This window comes from Chiloscyllium plagiosum, chromosome 36 (assembly GCF_004010195.1).
Source record: "Chiloscyllium plagiosum isolate BGI_BamShark_2017 chromosome 36, ASM401019v2, whole genome shotgun sequence".
Lineage (NCBI taxonomy): Eukaryota > Metazoa > Chordata > Chondrichthyes > Orectolobiformes > Hemiscylliidae > Chiloscyllium > Chiloscyllium plagiosum.
Window position 1 is genome coordinate 1,245,984 of NC_057745.1, and position 23,120 is coordinate 1,269,103.

Genomic DNA, 23,120 nt, shown 5'->3' on the forward strand with positions numbered 1-23,120 from the left:
CCTGAATGGAAGGTATAAAATTGAGAGGCATGGTTAGGGTGGACAGCCATAGTTTTTTTTTCTCCAGGTGGAAATGTTAAATACTCTGCATAAGTTTAAAGTGAGAGGGAGAAAGTTTAAAGGAACTGTACATGGCAAGTTGTTTATATCGAGAATGATGGGTGCTTGAAAAGTGCTGCTAAGGGAGGTGGAGGTGGTAGAAGCAGATACGATAGCAATATTTAAGAGGCATTTATAACACGAAAGGTAGGGTTTAGAAGAACGTGGACCATATGCACGCAAAAGGGATCGGTTTTCATGGCTTCAGATCAACACAGATGTGGTGGACTGAAGGGTCTCTTCCTGTGCTGTACTATTGTGTTCTAAGTCACAATAATAAATTAAGTCTGCCTTTCTCTGATTTTTGAGTATGTTACAATGAAGAGTTGTTTCCTGTTTAATACTAAAACTGTTGTGAATTGTTTTTGCCTTGAATAGAAAATCAGTCAGGCAAATTGATCATCTTGGGGGTTTTGATTGACATTTTGTTTTGACTGCTTATGGAACAGTGGGACATGATTATCAGTGCACTCTTCCCAGTTAAATTGTAAAACAAGCTTCAGTTCATTTTGGTTGTTGGTGTCGGAGTCATACAGAACAAAAACAAACTCTGGTCCAACTTGTCCATGCTGGCCAGGTAACCTAAACTGAGCTGGTCCTGTTTGTCTCTGAACATTTCCTATTCATATACCTATTCAAAGGTCTTTTTAAATGTTGTAATTGTACCAGGTTCTGCCACTTCCTCTGGCAGCTCATTCCATGTATGCAGACCCTCTATGATAATGTTCCCCCTTGGTCTCTTTTAAATCTTTCTCCTCTCACCTTAAATCTCTGCCCTCTAGTTTTGGACCCCCCTTACCCTTGGTGTGCAGTGTGACTGGAGTGGAATGGGGGGGAAAAAATAAGTAATCTGCCATTTTTTTTAAAAAAAATTGTGGTTTATTAGTTTATTTAAATTATAGCCCTAACTATTGTCCAAAATATGGTATTGATATCAATGCTTGAAAATATTATATACTTCTGTAACAGGGCCGAAGGGCCTGTTTCCACACTATAAGTAATCTAATCTAATCACTTTTGCAAGTGAGTTTTCTACCCTAGATACTTGACAGCACAGGAAAAAGTTACTTTCTGGTCACAATGTGCTTAAAGTGTAATTCTGCAGTTCTCTATCAAAGTGTTTGGTTATGGGCATGTTTAGTGATGACTGAGCCGCTTACTGGATTCTGCTGCGATCAGCTCGAGCTGATTGGTTTCCTTGACCAACTGCCGTATGCTGAAAAACTCACTTGAGGTCTCTGTCTCTGTCTCATTTAACGACATTCATTTCTTATTGGCTGAGGTGAAAACTAACTTTATTTCTTCTTGCCACCTTCACTGAGTGGAACTTTCCACCCATAGTTCTCTTTTGCTTGTTAAGGTGCTGTCAGGCCTGGATGGCCTTATTTAGCCTTATTCATAGTTATTTGGCAATTTGATTTAATTTTTCCATCCTCTTGTATTTAATTTTGTCAAATTCCCAGAATGATCAGATAAGGCTCGTATGTGGGAATTGCTCAGATGAAAGAGAGGAGCGTGTAAATGAATGGTATTGCCTAGCAACTTTAACATTGAGCTCTTACATTCAGTGTACAGACTTCTGGTCTGCTGACTTATAGTTAAGTACTTAAGCTACATGAGTAAGAGATTCTCTATTGAGCAGTCAGATATTTGTGACTTTTCTTTCTGACTTGGCAGTTAGTGTCTGTGGAGAAAATATTATTAAAACACTTATTTTAGTGTATTTGCCCTAGCATCCAATTAAAATCTTGAGGATAATGCTGCTGATAGGGTTGTTGAGATTTTCCTGTCCAAGTAATTAAAGTCTCCTGTCCCAAGCTCTTAGTCAATCTTGCACATTTTAAAAATACTGCTGTTCATTTTATTTGAGTTATGCCCCACTGCAGTTTATGTAACTTTATTTTAAAAATAGTGGCAATTTTAAGATGTTAAAAACACTCTTAACTTGTTCAGAGATTCTGTTACTTTAAATCTTCCAAATAGTTTTTGACATGTTAAATTACGGAGCACGTAAACAAATCAAAGTTCTGTTTACTGTTCCTGCTTGATGACTTTCTATAAAAATTGAATAATTTGATCAAGTAAATGTGGTAGGTTCAACATAGATTTACAAAAAGCATTTAAAATAATGTACGCGATTGAGCAAAGATAGTGGTAGAGGTCACAAGGTAGAAAGATTTGAAGTCCGAATGAAAAAGGAAATTTACAGACTGAAACTCGGCAGTGATTCAAAGCTAAAATGTTTGGTTCAAATTTAAAGTGATCAGTGCTTGGGAATTGAGATCACTATTGAAAGAAATTTGCTGATCAAATTGGGAGCTGTGGCAAATTATGACTGAGGCGCTGGCAAAGACAATTAAGCAGAATGGGTATGTTTTAATGGAAATAAAAGAAACCATGCAATTTTTTTTCACTAATACAGAAAGGAGGATAAAGACAAATTGGTGACTCAGTGCAAGAATAAGGGTGTGTTTATTTTGAGGTTATGGAATATTCTACAAAAACAAGGAGCTAGTGGGTGTAGCTTAGCGAGCAAACCTCATCCAGAACCTCAACCTGAGCTACAAATCTTAACTTGTTCAACATTAGCTTCGTATTAGCATGTTTGATTTATTAGGCTGCAGTTGAGGTATCATGTACATTTGAGCACCTTTTTATGAGAGATCATTAAAAAATTAAATCCTACAGTCCAGTTGTTTTGTGAATAGTTTGGATACATCAAGCTTTTCAAACAATATTCTATAATTCAGTATCGCATGTTTCCCTATCAAATCTTCAAGTCATCAGTTGTTCGGCAACTGTCTTCTTCTCCAGGTAAAAAAGACAGATACTGCTAAAAGTCGTTTGGAGAAGAGGAACTCTGAGCTCATGGGACAAGTGGACACCCACAGGAGACAACTTGATGAAAAAGAGGATGAGTGTAGCAATTTGGGTAATCAGCTCCAGACTAAAGAGAATCTGATGAAGAAATGCTTTGAAGAAAAGGTAAGAATATAATTTTAGAAATCAAAGTGCCATTATTGTTCTGGTCATAATGTGTTTACCAAGTCTGATAAATCTTGCACTGTTGATTCAATCATTTGAATATCTGCATTTAATTTATTTGTATCTTATAAATAATGACTTAGTTGAAATTTGCTACTTGTTTCCCTGTGTATATTGGCTTTGCTTTCGGAATTTGATTAATAGCTTATCATTTATTAATCATATCGCTGTTTTGTTCTAGAAGGATTAAATAGTTGTTTCTTGTAACAATGCTAAATGTTCCATGGAGAACAGAAAATTAGACAAGTTTCCTTACTGCATTTTTAATTCCATCTTTACATAAAGTGATGTCTTGCTATGAAACTTTGAATTGCTAAGGATCATAATTAGTAAATGAAAAAGTCAGTGCAGCAAACAGTTCAATGTAGCCTGTCTCTCAAGATTGGGAAACAATGAGGTTCTTTTTAATAATAGGCCAATATTGCAGATTACTTTTGAATTTTATGATGCGCATTTGGTAATTCAGAGCAAGTTAAAATGTAAACTGACTAGTTTCAAACTGCTTCAAAATGCAATTTTTAAGCTTGCAGTTTGAGAAAATAAATTGATTCGACTCCCTCAGCTCTAAATTTCCTTTCCAGCTATCAAATTACTGCTATACATAATTCAGAGTTGTAATTTAACCTTTATGCTGCCTTTTTTTTGCTTGTAGTCATGCAGCCACTAGCAAATATTCTTTGAACAAAAAGTGTCTTGAATTTTGCTCCCAGGTTCAACAGCCTGCCAGTACTTACTTTGACACCCATGTGTGAATAATTGTTGTTTGGTGAAGCTGCTCAGTAGCCATTAACTATTTCCTCCCGAGGGCAATGTTTGCTGAAAAAAGCTATGAAACAAACTTTTAAAAAGTCATTTAAAGTAAACTGCCCATTGGAAAAGTATATTTAATGAGCTTCTTATCTGGTAAACTATGTAGAGAAATTTGGTGCTTGTCAATTGTAAATTGAGTTTAGTGTTATCTTCCCCTGTGGAATTCAAATTATTTAATATCAAAAATGTCAATTTGATTTTTTTGTGGTATCCAAAAAAATCCATTGTAACAAATATTTGAGGATAGAACTAACCAGATATGAAGTAACTATTGATTTAAGGATGTCACTGAATGAGATAGAACGTTGTATCCTCAGTTGTTAATCGTTCCACTTGCAACAAGCTAATTAGTTTAATCTAAGCAAGGAAACAATAAATAAATCTGAAATATAGCTTCATGGCCTGCATGATTCTTGCTTGAGTGAGTGGAAGGAAGCACATTCTTGTAATCTCTTGGGAATAAAATCCCCTTTTTTGTGAATTATGATTGTGGGCAAAGCTAAAAATCTCTCAACACCAGGTTATAGTCAAAAAGGTTTATTTGGAGGCACTAGCTTTCGAAACATTGCTGCTTCATCAGGTGGTTCTGTGTTTGTGGGAGTATGTATCTGTAATGAGGAATGTTTATTTCTTTGTAATATTACATTTCTGGAGAAAATAGTAACAGACTAGTATATGCCAACCTAAAAGAAAACTTGATACTTCGGAGAATTGAGAATGTTTCAGGTTTGATAGACAGCCATTTTGACCTTTTTGGAACACAAGGTTTACTCATATAGTCAGAGTCCTACAGCACCGAGATGGGCCCTTTTACCCAAACTGGTCCATGCAGACCAAAATGTCCACTAATGCTAACCCCATTTCCTTGCATGTGGCCCATATCCTTCTAAACTTTTTCTATCAATATATTTGTCCGAATGCCTTTTTAAATTTTAATATACCCCCCACACACTTCAGCTGCAGTGTATTCCGAATGCATACCACCCTCTATTTAAAAAAAAAGTTGCCCCTCAGGTTCCCTTTTTATTCTTTCCCCTCTAACCTTGAACTGATTCCCATCCCTGGCGAAAAATACAGTGCATTCACCCTATCCGTGCCTCTCATGGTCTTACACACTTCTATAAGGTTCCCCAATCTGAGTGTCCTATGCTCTAAAGAAAAATCTCCTAGCTTGTCCAACTTCTCCCTATATCTCAGATCGTTGAGTCCCGGCAACATCCTTGTAAATTTTTTCTGAACTCTTTAATAACAACATCCTTCATAGCAAGGTGACCAAAACTAAATGCAATACTCCAAGTATGGCCTCACCAATGTCCTGTACAATTGCAACATGACTTCCCAACTTCTATACTCAGTGCCCTGACTGATGAAGGCCAGTGTGCCAAAAGCTGCCTTCACTACCCTATCTACTGTGACTCCACTTTGAGAGAACCGTGCACCTGAACTTCAAGGTCTACACTCCTTAGGGGAACTACCATTCACATGAAAGTCCTATTTTAATTTGACTTTTTTCAAAATGCAAGACCTCACACTTATCTGTATTAAACTCCATTTGCTATTTCTTGACCCACTTCCCCAGCTGCAATTTGAGAACCTTCTTCACTGTCTATGACATCTCCAATTTAGTGTTATCTGCAAACTTACTAATCATGCCTTGTACACTTTCATCCAAGATATTGATGTAGATAACATACAGCAATGGGCCCAGCATTGACCCCATGAGGCACTCCACTTGTCACAGGCCTCCAGTCCAAGCATCCTTCCACTATTACCCTCTGCTTCCTACCATCAAGTCCATTGTGTATCCAGTTTGCCAGCTGCCCCTGTGCAATCTAACCTTCCAGAGCAACCTACCATGTGGACCCTTATCAGAGGCCTCACTGAAATCCATATCGACTGCGTCTACTGCCCTGCCCTCATCAATCTTCCTGGTCACTTCATCAAAGAACTCTAACAAATTTGTGAGGCATGATCTCCCAGCACAAAGCCATACTGACTACTCTGATAGACTGTGATGCAAAGGGAAAGCAGGAGGCCAGTTTTGTACAGCTGCAGCATGACCTCGTGGCTCCAAAATTCAGTCACTCTACCAATAAAAGCTAACACACCCGCATGCTTTCTTAACAACCCTGTCAACCTGGGTAGCAACGTTAGGGGATCTATGTACTTGGAAACTGAGATCTCTCTGTTCATCTACACTACCAAGAATCCTACCATTAGCCCAGTACTCTTTATTCCTGTTTCTCCTTCCAAAGTGAATCACTTCACACTTTTTTCACATTAAACTCCATTTGTCACCTATTTATTTAGCTAGTTTCTTTTGACTATTATTCTTGATTTCCTGATAGAACTGATCACTAAATTTTTGATTTTTGAGAACAGTGCTGCTGCCTGTTTGTGTGTAAGTAGTATTTAGTCAAACCTAGGCAATAGCTTGACTTAGCCAGTAAGCTGCCAATAACATTGCAGATCATGGAAAATAAACACTTAACCTGGTCTGATTTTTTTGTTTTGTTTTATATTCAATATCAATTTAAAATCTAGCCTTTTACACTGCTTCTAAAATTACAACACTTCTTCACATTACCTGTATATAGAGTCAGAAGCCATGTTTATATATGAGCTCTGATCTCTCCTTGTATAGCATCAATCAGACAATGGTAGAAACGTTGATTCTCTGCAGGGGGAAAAAAACCTTATTGTGATTTGCTTGAGTGTTGAGAACTAGTATTAGCAACTTGAGAAAAAGTACCAGGCAGAGTTAGGAGCAAGGTTGTAATACAATAGAGGATGGATCAAAGCTGGGTTTTGATCAAGGGTTGAATTTTGATTTCGGAGGATGGTTGTGGGAGTGAGGAAGCTTAGAAACTTATCTCTGGTTTGAGAGAGAATACCATCAAAGTCTGAAATAGAGGTCGTGCTGAACCTAGTGTTTAGAGACAGCCTCAGGTAATACGCATGCTAATTCCCAATGTAGCTGCATAGAGGTCCTGCTGTTGTGGCCTGATCTACTGCCTAGTTGTAATGATGAAAGAAAAGAACAATGTTCCAGGCCTGACCTGCTCAGCACCTCTTACTTCTGAGGCCCTATGAGCGCCAGCTTATACCATCTCATTCTAAATCTATTCCCCCATGGCCCGTTGTATCCTGCATGACACCAGTGAGAGCAGTTCTTTGACCATTTACCCACCATATGATCTACGAAGTATGCATAGAGGTGTGGTTGGGAGCCCAGATAACCATTAATCTGTTGAAACAGCTGTACTCTTAGGAACAACATTGCTTAATTGCCCATTCTCTTTATATGCTTCATTTTATAAAATACATGATAGTTATTTACATAGTTTGGGTGTTTGCAGTTACTGTTGTTGATAGTTTAAAGGGTCTGGATGATGACTACATTTCTAATATTGTGGTGAATTGAGATTTTTAAGATTTTAGCAAATTATGAATGACATTTTTAAAAACACTTCTCACAATTCCTATTGCTTCCACAAGATTTATATTATCTGTTTTGAGTGTATAGTGGATAAACAAGCATGGAAGTGACACACAGCTCAGCATGGAGGGTAAGAAGCAGCTTTAGGGAGGTTGAAGAGGTATAACTGGGGAACAGGGATATGACTTTTCTGGGGCTGTGAACCGGAAGTCCTTCAAAAGCTGGCCTGGTTTAATGAAAATTGTAGGGATCTAAGACATGCCAGACCCATTATGGAGCTGGCCAGCAGTTCAGGGTGCGAGCTTGCAATCAATACCAGCCTGCACAACTGAACCATGCAGGTGGAAGCTAAGAGAGCCGAAAGTGGATTTGGAATCCTAGAATTGGATCCTGGCTCCTTGTTTTGTAACTTCACAGTGTAAATCCAGCCACTGTGTGTTCACAACTTTATTTGTAGTCTTTGAGATTATAATTTCACATAATTAAAAAGGTTTTGTCTGATTAACATTCTGTCAGTCAAAGCTGTCCTATGAACAATTAGATTGAGCATGTGTTCTCCTGATGCTCTGTTTGGAAGCTCACTGTCAGTCATTATATGGAACCATGGAAACAAGGGTGATACCAGGTTTGTTTCCTGATTGAATTGAAATTGCATAATATCAAATCAGCAACTAGAGCTGGTAAATTAGCCTCTGGCTCAAGATTAAGGGAGCAAAACAATGTAACCAGCAATCTGCAGTTTTCTACTGATACCTTGGTGTTGTAGGAGGAAGAGTGAAATTCAGCTCTTGCTTAACTGGTCAACTTCCCAGCCTCAATCGCTGCAACTGTGTGCATTTGAGATGTCTGTACTAAAGAGCTGTATCCGAGCAATAGGTCAAATTATCGCCTTCCATGCGATTCCTGGTTCATTAGTGCTGAAATGAAAGCCTGTAAACTACACTAATTGCTATAGGATATAGTGTCGACAATTTTTAATGTGTGGGTTTTTGAATCAATGCTGCAATCCAAGCCTATTGGAAAATTATAATCTCAGCAAAAAGGTACTGCACTCCTTCCATGTCCTCTGAGATGATCTCAATATACTTTGTCACCGAGATCATTTAATTCTGGTTATACTGTAGCTGAATTCAGTAATTCTTTTCTTTGCACTGGCAAGTGAATATACTATCAATTCCATAAACCAGGTACAGTAACATTTGACATTTTTGTCAGTAACTGAAAATTTTATCCAAACCATAGAAAAGTTTTGCTTCCAGTTTGGTTGAATACAGTATTGATCTATACGGCAATTGATGTTATTGCTGCACGTTTAAGATGAGAGTTGGCATGTTGATTGGGACTCCCTTAGTAGCTGTGATAAATTTGTTTGCTGTTGCTTTCCGGTCTCTTAAATTCCAATAATCACTTGGTGTGAATGAAAACCAACATGCCAACCTCATCTGAACCTGTCTTCCAATCTGTGGTGGTTTCAGATGGATCTGATCACTTGACTGCTTGGTAGACTCCTCATTTAAATTCTTATTTACCTTGTGCTACCTTTTAAACTCTGTAAACTTACAATGTTTACCTAAAAATGCTTGCTGAGTTGTATTGTTTTCGATTTCACTGTCTTTAAAACCCCACAACCAAACAATGCATGGAAGTGTCAATAGAAAACAGCAGATTATAACTTTCCAACTCCAGTTGCTTATTGCTACAGTGTTCAAAAGTAAACTTGTTGATTAGATTCTGTTCCAATATGGCAGTGAATCCTTCTGTTAATTACACCAAGCACCCAGAAAAGCTCACCTCTCCTCGTAAACTGTTAAAGTATGAGTGACCGAGAACTCCCAAATTCCACTATTTAAAGAAAATAAGATCAATTTACACCTTAACTCTAAAAGTGAACATTAAGCAGCAACTATTCACAACTCTAAGCCCCTGTTTCTCTTAACTGCTTATTATCTGCCTTCAGCTCTATTACAGTATACTCTTCCAATTTAAAAAAAACAACAAAATTGCATCAACTTGATTTCAAATCCATACAGTGACTGTCGTCTCGGTGTCTGTCTTTCGGCTGAAGATCTCCTTGGGTCGTCGTCATTCTTTTACTGCAAAGATGTTTCAGGATGACAGTTGCTCTGTCTGACTTCTAAAACACCTTTTTTTAATACCCCTAACTTCGGATCATCTCATTGGTTTGATGCTAGCAAAAACAATAAATTCAAACTCTGTTGGTTTTAGTAACCTGGGGCATAATTTAAACTGGTTAAATTTGAATTGCTGTTAAAACAGCAACCAACTCATATCTATTTCACAGCCAAAGGTTACATATTTTCAATTCTCCAGTACTGAGACTGCTCGTTAGTCACATGACAGGTGTTTGTCAGCTCTCAGTTCAGAACTATCAAAGGTACAGTACCCGCCTTCTACTTTATAACAATCCCCACTTGTGACATGTTTATACTTGTGACATGTTTATACTTGTGATGTGCAATTCTTTTGGGCATGAGACTGAATCCGTTCTATGGATTTTAATGTTAAAGTAGGATATTCACAGTTACATTTAACTGCACATCCTAAATTAAGATAGAAATTTAATCAAATGTAAGATGATTTTTAAAAACACTGTCATCAACAATTTAGATCAATCTTTAGAATGCTCTGTATCTTACTTTTGACTAACTGGACAGTTGATGTGCATTCTGTCACTGGTGTTTTCTTGTCTTTCTATGCTGGAAATTAATCAATTTGTGCAGCCTAGATAATTAGCTTTCCCACTAAATGTTGTTTTACATTTGTGAAGTGTGGGTGTGTTTGACCAGCAGTGAGTAGCAGACACTGCTATTCCACTGACCTGGTTTAAAACTGTGTCCTTAATTGCACTGGATCCTTTGAACCTCCCAGTGCCACCTCCAGTAGGGATCCAGTGACTAGAGGATGCTGCTCCACATTTTTGATAATTGAATTCCCTACCCTCCACAATCAACCCTGTACTGCTGCTCATCCTCCACATTATTCATTGACTCCACCCAACAAAAGTTATTATCAAAGTAAACCATTGTCGAGAGCATTGCTTAAAGAAAAAATAAATTCTTTATCTAATAAAGACAGCAAATGCAAGGCTGGGAAGAAGTGATCCAAAGGGGATGTTAAAATGTAAATAGTTGTAAGCTTGCCTGACGTAGTAATACATTACAGTAATTGTTTTTCTGTGCTAATTGGTAGCAGGTTGGGAAAGGCTGAGGCACTTGGGGCTGTTTTCATTGGAGAAAAGAAGGTGTAGGGGTGACTTGATAGAGGTGTACAAGATGATTAGGGGTTTAGATAGGGTTGACCATGAGAACCCCTTTCCACGTATGGAGTCAGCTATTACAAGGGGGCATAGCTTTAAATTAAGGGGTGGTAGTATAGGACAGATGTTAGGGGTAGATTCTTTACTCAGCGAGTCATGAGTTCATGGAATGCCCTGCCAGTAGCAGTGGTGGACTCTCCCTCTTTATGGGCATTTAAACGGGCATTGGATAGGCATATGGAGGATAGTGGGCTAGTGTAGGTTAGGTGGGCTTGGATCGGCGCAACATCGAGGGCCAAAGGGCCTGTACTGCGCTGTATTTTTCTATGTTCTGAAGTTAATGCTGTATATTAAGTTGGTTTTTTTAAAACTGGGAAAAGGTTTCAACCAGCTGCCAGTAACCTATAAATTGAGCTTGGAGGATTTAGTAGCAACACCAATTTTTAATCCATTTTCATGATGCCTGGTAATAAAATTTCACTAAGATGTTTTTCAGCAATGGTAATGTCTGTCGATAAACAGTATTTCATTTGTATTTGTCTAGTGTAGAATGAGGTTATGGTGTGTAGCATGTGCCAAGTACTATATTAACTAAGTTGTTTCTCTTAACCAGCTCCTGCTGAGGCGCTGCACACCAGTTTCTTGTAGCTGACTTGCAAATCATAAGACTGGACGAGGCAGTGACATAAGTATTTGGTCTGAAAATAATGGTAATCTAATTTGTGGAGAAAGTGCAGAAAAAGTAATTATCGCTGAAAATCTAAGTGGAATAGATAACACTGGAAATATTAAACAGGTCAATTAGCATTCATGGGACAACAGTGAGTTAACATTTCTAGTGTCCCTAAAGCTCATGGAGTACCCTAGAAACATGTTACTTCCATAGATACTAGTTGTCTTGAGTGTTTCCATCATTTTCTGTCCTTTTTTTTAAAACATAGAGCTGACCGCTCAATAGCAGTGCCAGATTGAAGTTTCATTCGAAAACTTGAGTACAGATCCCAATTCACAATCTAGGTCCTTCAGAATGAGTGTTACCAATCTCAGCAAAAATCTTCCAAACAATGGAGGAACATTAATGTGAGTGACATGCTATTCTCCACCTGAGAAGCAGTAGATTGGACAGTCTCAATATGAGGACAAAAGTTAAGGATGCGAACTCTGGAGAGGAGACTCATAGGATTACTGTTTTCTCCCATTCTGAATCTAATATCTGGGGAAAACATTCAAGGGTTAAACATCCTGGCACGTATGAATTTGCTTGAGCATTCAAATATATCGCCAAAGTTGTTGATTCTTATTTGGTTTCTTATTCACAATTGTTGGTGTGAGTGAAATCTAAATCATCAAATTTGTTTTTATATATACCAATAATTATGCAGTGTATGGTTTTCTTCAGTCTGTTGTGTAACTGCAAAAAATAGAGGTTTAGCACAGTAGAAGGGGAGGTGATGGTCATGTGATATTACCTCTGGACTGTTAATCCAGAGACCCAGGTGATGTTTTCGGGATCCTGGTTTGAATCTTGCCACAGCAGATGGTTGATTTTGAATTCACTAAAAATCTGGAAAAAAGAATCTAATAATGACCATTGTCGATTGTTAGAAAAACTCCTCTTGTTCGCTAACTTCCATTAGGGAAGGAAACTGCCATCTTTACTTGGTCTGGCTCCAGCAATGACTCTTAACTACCCTCTGGGCAATAAATGCTGGCTACCAGTAATGCCTTCATCCCATGAATGAATAAAAAAGTACTTAATCCTTTATAAAGGTAAAGTCACCATAGTCTTACCAGACCATAAGCCTGCTTTCTCATTGAGAGAGATGACTGGTGGTGGTTTAACCTGAGGGTCGTCACATTGCAGGTGAGGGGGCAGGTTGAGAAATCAAGTCCTTCATACTACCTTAGGCTAGTGTGAAAACCTCCTCCTAAACTTGCTTAGCTTGATGTTCTTTTCAGATGTGGCTCATGCCTGAGAGTACTGAATCTAATTTCTACTGCAGTGTTGGTTTATTTTGCAGTTCAAATAGACAAAGAGCATGAACTTTACAAAGTACAGTACAGGCCCTTCGGCCCTCGATGTTGCTCCGACCTGTGGAACCAATCTGAAGCCCATTTAACCTACACTATTCCATTTTCATCCATGTGTCTATCCAATGACCATTTAAATGCTCTTAAAGTTGGTGAGTCTACTACTGTTGCAGGCAGGGGGTTCCACATCCTTACTACTGAGTAAAGAAACTACCTCTGACATCTGTCCTATATCAATCATCCCTCAATTTAAAGCTACTTCCCCATATGCTAGCCAACATCATCTGAGGAAAAATGCTCTCACTGTCCACCATATCTAATCCTCTGATTATCTCATGTCTTAGTATACCTTTCAATCTTTTTCTCTCTAATAAAAACAGCCTCTCCTCATAAGACCTTTCCTTCATACTAGGCAACATCCTGGTAAATCTCCTGTGTAAAATAATTTACACATTTGGCCTTGTACTTAACTAAATGTTCATTGTATCAAACCCTTAGGATATTTAGTTCTCTGTGCATTTCTCCTTGTAAAATGGCATTTGATTCTATTTGAATAGTGATAGCACATTTGTAACAACAATGAGAGCATTTAAAACCAATAACATAAGCCAGGAAGAATCCAATTTTGAGAAGGGTAGTCTGAATCGTATTCGGTTAACTAAAACTGTATTGTACGTACTGAATTGTTCTGTCAGGTGATTAAATTTTTATTATTACATTTCTCACTCAAGCTAGTTTTTTTTTTTATGTGAAGGTCTCTGCTAATTGGCAAGTAACTAAAATAAAGTTTGAATACCTCATTAACAATCATGATTTTGAAACAATCAATACAGTTAAATGCAATGTACGCTTTTGAAATTTTAAAATAATTGGAATGATTGTGAATGTTGATTATATCAGTAGGGAATAATAAATTTGGAGTCGTAAGCTACATTAGATCATATTTATTAGAGTGCTCCTCTTTTAATTAGAGTAGAATTATATTGAACTTTAAGTAGGTAAGTTTTTTTTTGGCCAAATATCTATGATAGTATTTATACTCCAGTCATGATTTGGCGATGCTGGTGTTGGACTGGGGTGTACAAAGTTAAAAAATCACACAACACCAGGTTATAGTCCAACAGGTTTAATTGGAAGCACACTAGCTTTCGGAGCGACGCCTGACAATCACCTGATGAAGGAGCGTCGCTCCGAAAGCTAGTGTGCTTCCAATTAAACCTGTTGGACTATAACCTGGTGTTGTGTGATTTTTAACTTTGTATACTGCAGTCAAGCACTCTTCTTTCTATTATTTTCTCCTTAATGTGTGGAAGCACGTATGTGTTAGAGTACATTGCGAAGAGTGGTGCAGCAATGGAAGTGTTTAATTTTTTTTATTCATTCATCAGTGTTCCTGGCTGACCAGCATTTATTGCCCATCCCTAGTTGCCCTTAAAGGTGGTGGTAAGTTGTCTTCTGGGACAGCAGTCCACTTGCTGTGGTTTGATCCACAATGCTGTTAGGGAGGGAATTGTTGAATTTTGTCCCAGCAACAGTGAAGGAACAGAGGTATTTCTAAGTCAGGATGGTGAGTGGCTCGGAGGGGAACTTGCAAGTGATGGTGTTTCCATGTATCTTGTAGATAATGTACACTAACTGAGCGGTGGAGGAAGAAGTGGATATGGTGTCAGTCAAATAGGCTGCTTCGTTCTGGATGGTGTCAAGCTTCTTATGTGATGTTGGAACTGCACCCATCCAGGCAAGTGAGGAGTATTCCATTACACTCCTGACTGGTCTTGTAGATGGTGGGGAATCCAGGGGTTACTTGTTGCAGTATTCCTAGCTTCTGTTTACGTGGTGAGTTCAGTTGAGTTTCTTGTCAAAGGGAACACCCAGAATGTTGTTAGTGGGAGATGTTCAGTGATGTAACACCACTCAATGTCAATGGGGAGTGGTTAGATTATCTCTTATTGGACTGGTCATTGCCAGGCATTTGTGTGGCACAAATGTTATTTGCCACTCATCAGCTCAAGCCTTTTTATTGTCCAGGCCTAGTTGCATTTTAAAATGGTCTGCTTCAGTATCTAAGATGTGGTGGTAGTGCTACATTTTGTGCACTTATTGGCAACTATCCCTACTTCTGACCTTTTATGGAAGGAAACAGTTACTGAAACAGCTGAAGCTGGATAAACTGAGGACACTACCCTGAGGAGCCCCTGCAGTGGTGATGTGGAGTTGAGATGGCTGACCTCCAGTAACCACAATCATCATCCTCTGTGCCAGGTATGACTTCAACCAGTGGAGAGTTGGTCCCAATACCCTTTGATTTCAGTTTTGCTAGTGCTCCTTGATACCACACTGAGTCTGTCACACTCTCCTCAGGAATTCAGCTTTTTCTGTCCATGTTTGAACCAAGGCTGTGATGACGTCAGAAACTGGGTCACCCTGGTGGAACTCAAACTGGGTGTCGCTGGACAGGTGCTACTTAACAGCACTGTTGGTGACACGTTCTGCCATTTTACTGATGATTGAGAGAAGACTAATGGAGTGGTAACTGGATGGGTTGGATTTGTCCTTTGTTTACAGGACAGAGCAATTTTCCACATTGTCGGTTGTTGCTGTACTGGAAGAGCTTGGCTAAATATGAAAATGGGTTTTTTCATTTGAGGTGTCAGAGCTGCATTGAGCCAACATAGAAATGACAGAAACCGGTAATTTAAAATGAATGGTCTTTTTTCATTAACACCATTAATATGTATCAAGTTTGGATGGTGGAGAATGCGATGTCTACTGAGGTACTTTGAGGTAGTTGAATTTGTAAAGACAAAGGAAAATGTGAGGACTGCAACAATGGATTAGCTGATGTAGGAATGTGGATAGTTGTTGTTATGGAAAAAAAGGCATTCATTTTGGTGAAGAAACTGCAGTCAGGAATCTGCTGTTGTTTAGAACCTTGAGCTGCAAACATGACTGTAGAAGTATTGTGGATATTTTGAGTTTTAAAAAAGTGCATTTGTTGCTAAGTAAATACTTGGTCATTTAAAGGTTAGTTTTGATCAAATTGAATTGAATAGTTTTGATCAAATTGTTTGAATTTTTTTTCTAGCAATGTGCATGGACCTTAAAATAACAATTATTTGTCCTATGCACTGCAACTAAACTAAGTGTAACGTGACATTATGCTTCCATGCTTGTAGTAGACAGCAGGAAAATATAACTTTTTAAAAAATGGGGACGCTTTTGATTAACTTTAACAAAATTGGGTGCCATTATAAAATCCAGAATTTGCTTGTGTTGGATTGTGAAACTATTAATTTAGAACCCACTGTGTAGCCCTGAAAAACAGCTTTTTCTCAGCAAACAGATTTCTGGAATGAAAAAACTAAAAATGACAATGATACAGTCGAGGTTTTCCCGCCAATGATGCTGATGTTAGATAATTGCTACCTATTGCATGTCAAGGATGTTGGGAAGCAAATCCCCATGGGGGTGGGGAAATTATTCTAAACATAAATTGGCCATGAAATGTACACTTTTAAAACCATTTTTGACTATATCTTGGATTAATTTAAAATGAAACGTATGGCATGCAGTGATTCATATTAATGGTTTTAATGAAAAAAGACCATTCATTTTAAATTACCAGTTTCTGTCATTCAAAATTCAGATTAAGCCTTGCAACAATCTATTAAACATATATATTAAGGATTGTAATAATCTTCCTCTCGGGAGTAATAACTTTTAATCATACATATGTTTGAGCTATTTCAATGCTATAGTCAATATAACAGAATACAGTGGGTGCAACTTTCCTCTAGTACGCATGAAACTATCAAGTAGCTACATTAGACAAGATGCTCATTGTGCCAGAAAAAAGGGTAAGTTTCTCATTTCTTCTATGAAGTAAAACAAAGGCAAAAGAAACAGGAACAGGATATGGATCTTATTTAAAAAAAAATCTTTTAACCCATTCTAAATCTTTTAGCTCTTGACACAATTGTCGCTTGATGAGCCTTATCAGTTTTCCAGTTTCTTGGCCAAATAGCCATTCTTCGTGTGAACCAGTGCAGTAAGTTGGTACCAGCACAATGCTGGAGAAACTCATCAGGTCTGACTGCATCTGTGGAAAGAGAAATAGTTAATTTTTTTGAGTCTGCCATCTTTTCTTTCCAGAGTAGTTAATTGGTAATTTGACTCTTGAGGATTCTGGAGAGTGAATTTGTTTGTTCTCCAGCAACTATTGATGTCAATCAGGAAGTTCTAATTCTATTGAGCTCAGATATATTGAGGCAAGTTATAACACAGCAAATAAGATCAGCTTTCATTGACTCTTCATACCATGCGTTGTTCATAGTCTTATTACTCCCTTTCTCTAATCTTTCTTGACCATGTTATCCATACCGTTGGAAAAACACTATTCTTTCATAACTACCTCTTGTACCACTCCTGTCTTAAATACTATTCATTGGAAGTCATGCTATCAATTATGTTAACTCTGGAATTCCTGTCCAAAATCTCTCGACTTTCAACTTCTTTAAATTCTTCTAATGCTCACCTCTGACTACTTTTAGTTACCCTTTCTAACTTGTTATTCTTAAGCTGTGCTTCAAGTTGTTAATCAGACTTTTCCAATGCACTGATATTTATTCTTCAAAGAGGCTGTAATAATGCTATTTATGATTTGAGAAAGACCGAGGATTAAACAGTATTTTCCAGTTTGTACTGTGCAATGTTTAGTAAACTTGATGATTCGGTTAACATAGTTAGCCTTAAAAGACTAAAACTTTGTTCTGTTAGAATTATCAATAGAAATAATTTTAACTTTGAAATAATTTAGACTAAAATATTCACAAGCTTTGGTATGGCATACTTAATTTATTTAAACATGTAAATTTGTCTGCCATAAAGTAGATTGTCACAATTCTTTTTTCTTTTTCCCATTAAGGCTAAATTTCAAAATAACATAACAGACCAGCTATCTGTGATCCATCGGTTGCAAGGTAAGAATTGAAGGATTAATTTTTTTGTTAGCCAGTTGCTGTCTTCACCTTTTGGCTGCAAGTGTAGTTTACCACTCATAATTCCTAGTATTCAGAGTACAAATACAATGCTGCCAACATTCCCACTTTGTGCTAGTACGGTGGTGTGCTGGTAATGTTAAGCGTCTTGTAATTCAAAAGCTGTGTTTTTCTACCATAGAATCTTGATCATTTTTAGAAATTACGTTCAAATTATTAGTGAAATTGTGTGAAGCTGCCAGATTGCATTGTACGTTTTTTTTATTAGTGGGTGGCACGGTGGCACAGTGGTTAGCACTGCTGCCTCACAGTGCTAGAGACCCGGGTTCAATTCCCGCCTCAGGCAACTGACTGTGGGGAGTTTGCACGTTCTCCCTGTGTCTGCGTGGGTTTCCTCTGGGTGCTCCGGTTTCCTCCCACAGTCCAAAGATGTGCAGGTCAGATGAATTGGCCATACTAAATTGCCCGTAGTGTTAGGTAAGGGGTAAATGTAGGGGTATGGGTGGGTTGCGCTTCGGCGGGGCGGTGTGGACTTGTTGGGCCGAAGGGCCTGTTTCCACACTGTAAGTAATCTAATCTAATCTAAATTAATGAATGTTTTAGGGAAGGAAACCACCTGTCCTAACCCAGTCTGAGCTATATGTGACTCCAAGCCTACAACAACAGGGTTGACTCTCTTGCCTCTGGAACTTATACCAGCCTTTGTAATAATGTCCACACTTTGCTGAAATTTTTTTTTTCTCAATGATGTGCAATTTCTAACTCTACTATACTCCAATACAATTCATCCTTTCACACCATTAAAAAGAACTCTGGCCTTTAAGGGATCAAGAAAAATGTAATGGTATGTTGATATTGCTGGCTGTCATTTATTGGCCATTCCCTAATTGTCGTGGAGGTGGCCATTTTGAATGCAGTTCCACAGAGGTCAGTGTTGGGACCATAACTAGTCAAGTTATACACTAACGATCTGGACAAAGGAACTAAGAGCATTCTTGCTAAGTTTGCGGAAGACAAAGGTAGTTGGAGGGGCAGGTAGCATTGAGGAAGCTGCGAGGCTGCAGAATGGCTTAGACATTAAAGGAAAGTGGGCAAAAAAGTGGCAAATGAATATAATGCAGGAAAGTGTGAGCTTATGAGCTTTGGCAGGAAGAACAGAGGCGTGGACTATGTTTTCTGAATTGGGATAGGTTTTGGAAATCCGAAGCATAAAGGTTCTTGGGAGTTGCAGTTCAGGATTCTCTTTAGGTTAACATACAGGTTCAGTTGGTGATTAGGGAGGCAAATGTTCTATTGGCCTTAATTTCAAAAGGGCTAGAATTCATTATTGACTTTCTGCGGGATGTTCCTCATGCGCCCCTACACGTTAACAGCACAGGTGGAACGAGTGGAGAGTGTCAAGCTCCTGGGCGTGGTTCATCCACAACAAGCTTTCTTGGACTCTTCATGTGGATGCACTGGTTATAAAGAGTCGTCTTCCTCAGGCAGCTGAGGAAATTTGGCATGATGGCAAATAGCCTTACCAACTTTTATAGGTGCGCCATCGAGACCATTCTGTCTGGATGTATCAATACCTGGTATGGCAACTGTACTATTCAAGATCAGACTGTTACAGAGAGTGGTGAACTCTGCCCGGACAATCACAAAGACCAACCTCCCATCTATAGAATCTATCTACCAGGCCCGCTGTCAAGAAAAGGCCGCCAGCATTCTCAAAGATCCATCCCACCTTGGCAATGTTTTTCTACAACCTCTACCATCCGGGAGAAGGTACAGAAGCCTGAACACATGCACCAGCCAATTTCGAAACAGTTTCTGCCCTACTGTTAGAATACTGAATGGACTCATTCTTAATATTCGCCTGTACCTGTGTTTTTGTTTTTGCCGCTGTTTACCTATTATTTACTTATCTATGCTACTTAACTCTGTGATCTGACTGTATTGCTCACAAGACAAAGCTTTTCACTGTACCTCTGTACATTTGACAATAAATTCAATTCAATATACACCCTCAGCAGAACAAGGCTCTTATCAGACCGCATTTGGAATATTGTGAACAGTTTTGGGCCCGAATCCAAGGAAAGATGTGGTGGAGTTGAAGGAGATCTAGAGGAGGTGTACAAGAAAGATCCTGGGGGTGGGTGGCTCGTCATATGAAGAGCAGTTGAGGACTCTGGATCTGTACTCCATGAAGTTTAGAAAGAGAGGGGGGGTGGAATCTGATTGAAACTTACAAAATACTGAGGGTCCTGAACAGTGTGGGCATGGTGATAAATTAATTAATACTCAATACAAGCTGCTCCTACAACTACCTCAACTAAACTTTGTCACACCCTTTCTCCTGTACAAACACCATGTCACATCTGTTGTGATGATGCAACCTTCCAAACTAGTGTTTCTCAGATGGCTTTGATTGTTAACTAAGGGATACCCTCCATCACCGTGTTGAACCACTGTAAAGTTCCCCTTGCCCTCACCTATCTTTTTCCCCAGCCACTATATTTAATAGACCATCCTCCATTTATGCCAAATTGTGTGTAGCCACCTGTAAATACATTTTCCCCTTCATTTTCACCATTGTGAAGGGACAGTTCTTTCCATGATATTGTGGTCCATTCCTCAATCATCCCCAACATCCTCTCCCTTTCTGACAACTGCTATCCAAGCAAACATAGAAGTAACACCTGCTCTTTTACCTCCCCAGTCCTCATTGTCCATGGTCCCAAGCATCGGTCCAACCAGTCCATGCCAAACATAATCCCAAATTAAGCTAGTCCCACCTGCCTGCTCCTGGCCTATGTCCATGCAATCTTTTCTATTCATGTACCTAGCCAAAAGTCTTTCAAATGCTGTAATTGTACCCACTTCCACCACTTCCTCCCAAGTTCATTCAACATGCAAACCACTCTCTGTTTCTTTTAAAAAAAAATTGCCTCCTCTCTTTTTAAAATCTCTTTCCTCTCACCTCAAATGTGCCCCATAGTCTTGAAATTCCTCATCTGAAGGAAAAGTCAATTGCTATTAACTCTCTATCCACACCTGTCATTATTTTATAAACTTCCACCAGATTGCATCTCAACCTCCAATGCTCCAGTGAAAAAAGTCCCTGCCTCTCCAGCCTGCCTTTATAATGCAAATCTTCCATACTTGGCAACATTCTGGGAAATCTCTAATGAACCCTCTCCAGCTTGATAATATCCTTCCTATAACTGCCCCTCCACCTGAAGCAGCAATTTACATGTACATCTTGCAATGTTGCCTCCTTCATACAAGGAAGACCAAATGCAAAATAGGTGATTGCTTTATGGAGCATGCTCTTGTTCAGTCTACAAGCTTCTGGTAGGCTGTCATTTTAAATCCTCCAACCTAGATCTTGTGCTGATACCTCTTTCTTTGGTCTGGTGTGTTGTTCCAGTATAGTACAGTATAAGTTTGAGTAACAACACTTCATCATTTGATTCTGCACTTTTACAGCCTTCTGGCCTCAAGATTGAGTTCAACAATTTGTGCCCCCTAACCATTTTTTTCCTTTTACACTGACTGCACTGCTAGAGTTTTATTTTTGTTTTAAGACAGCAGTGCACCTGCTCCAGGCACATCCTTTGTTTTTGTTTTGTTAGTTGAGCTGTCATCATTTCCCTTTGCCCCTGTAAAACTAACTCTTGTCATTCACCCTGACATGTCTTCCACCTTGAATTTCTTTTTTTTCCCAGCCACCCATTATTGAAAAGCTGATGTATCTTTAACTTATCCTAGCTTGCTCAGAAAATGCTTTATTCCCTACATGCGTTTGAAATGCATTTTTAATCATACTTTCCTGTGTGTTGGAAGATCTGCGATGAGGGGAAAAAGACAGCAGACCTTCCCCTGTTCCTGCATATCCAGGACGGTGGCCATTCATTCTCTTGAGCCTTTTCTTATTGGTAAAAAAAAATCATAAGTTGCTTCTATTTTGGTAATAAGCTTTTAAATATGAAGGAATATTTCCATCATGACTTTGAATGGGCCCGTCCTATGGATAATATCCTAAATATCAAATAGGCATAAAAGCATCCCAGTGATATCTTTTGCTGTTTAACGTTGTTGCTGCAGTTTGGAAATCGGAAATTATCCTGCCAGATCATTTTAATTCCCCTTCCTCTCAGATTTCTTAACATGGCAGCTTTTTTATTAGGTTTAAAAAAAAAAGTTGACTCTTAACACTGTTCCTGTGAGACAGCATTATGCTACTACAGTGAGTAATGGTATGCTGTGGTACTTAAATGTACAAAATTGACCGAATGGGTTAATTTTACCAATGCTGAGTGGAAACAGGCTATCTTTCCCTGTAGTTTCCAACTAATGAGCCCTCTAATGGATAGAGGGAGATAATAGTTACTAGGAGTAATAGTCAACTTTTCAAAGAAAATTTTTGAATGGAATTAATTGTCATTTAATGTGATAATTACTATTAAAAGTTAACATGCATTTATGGGTATTCTGGTACTGAAGCAGTGGATCAATATTCTCAACTTAACCATGAGCTTGTACATTGTTGTTCAGTATGCTGTTAATTTGTTGGTTTGCTTTTGAAATGTAGGAGCTCTGTTTATTTGATTTTATTGTAATCGCATAGAGCCATAGAGTCAGATGTACAGCATGGAAACAGACCCTTTGGTCCAACTTGTCCATGCTGACCAGATATTCTAAACTAATTTAGCCCCATTTGCCAGCACTTGGCCCATGTCCCTCAAAACCCTTCCTATTCATATACCCATCCAGATGCTTTTTAAATGTTGTAATTGTACCAGCCTCCACTACTTTCTCTGACAGCTCATTCCCTACAAGCAGCATCCTCTGTGTGAATAAGTTGTCCCTTAGGGCCCTTTTTAGTTTTTTTTTCCCCTCTCCCCCTAACCCTATCCCCTCTAGTTCTGGATAGGTTTAGTGAGTTGGAGTTGAGAAGGATATAAAGTGACCTTATTGAAATATAAGACTCTTGGGAAAGTTGACAAGATGGATGCTGAGATGATGTTTCCTTTTTGGTAGAGTTCAGAACAAGAGGACATAATCTCAAAGTAAGGAGTTGCCTATTTAATACACGAGGAAAATTTCTTCTGAGGGCAGTGAACCTGTGGAATTTATTATTGTGGAGGCTGAGTCATTCAGTTTGTTCAAGCATGAGGTGGGCAGATTTTTAATTAGTAAGAGAACCAAGAAGTGTGGAGAAAAGGTAGAAAAGCGGAGTTAAGGGTTGTCAGCGGAGTTAAGGGTCTCATTGAATGGCAGAGCAGACTTGATGGGCTAAATGCGAAAAAGTGGGGACTCCAGATGCTGGAGATCAGAGTCGCGTATGTGGTGCTGGAAAAGCATAGCAGGTCAGGAGGCATCCGAGGAGCAGGAGAATCGACATTTCGGGCAGGAGTCCTTCATCAAGAAACCT

General features: G+C 38.7%; 1 protein-coding gene across 1 annotated transcript in view; it reads left to right on the forward strand.

Moving 5' to 3' along the window:
- Positions 1-1,242: 1,242 nt before the first annotated feature.
- Positions 1,243-23,120, forward strand: part of golm2 (golgi membrane protein 2) — a 66,495-nt gene continuing 44,617 nt past the window's right edge. Inside the window, exons 1-3 of the mRNA XM_043677051.1 lie at positions 1,243-1,310; positions 2,850-3,084; positions 17,626-17,680. Of these exons, the coding sequence (XP_043532986.1) occupies positions 1,243-1,310; positions 2,850-3,084; positions 17,626-17,680 (358 nt within the window). The remainder of the gene's footprint in view (positions 1,311-2,849; positions 3,085-17,625; positions 17,681-23,120) is intronic.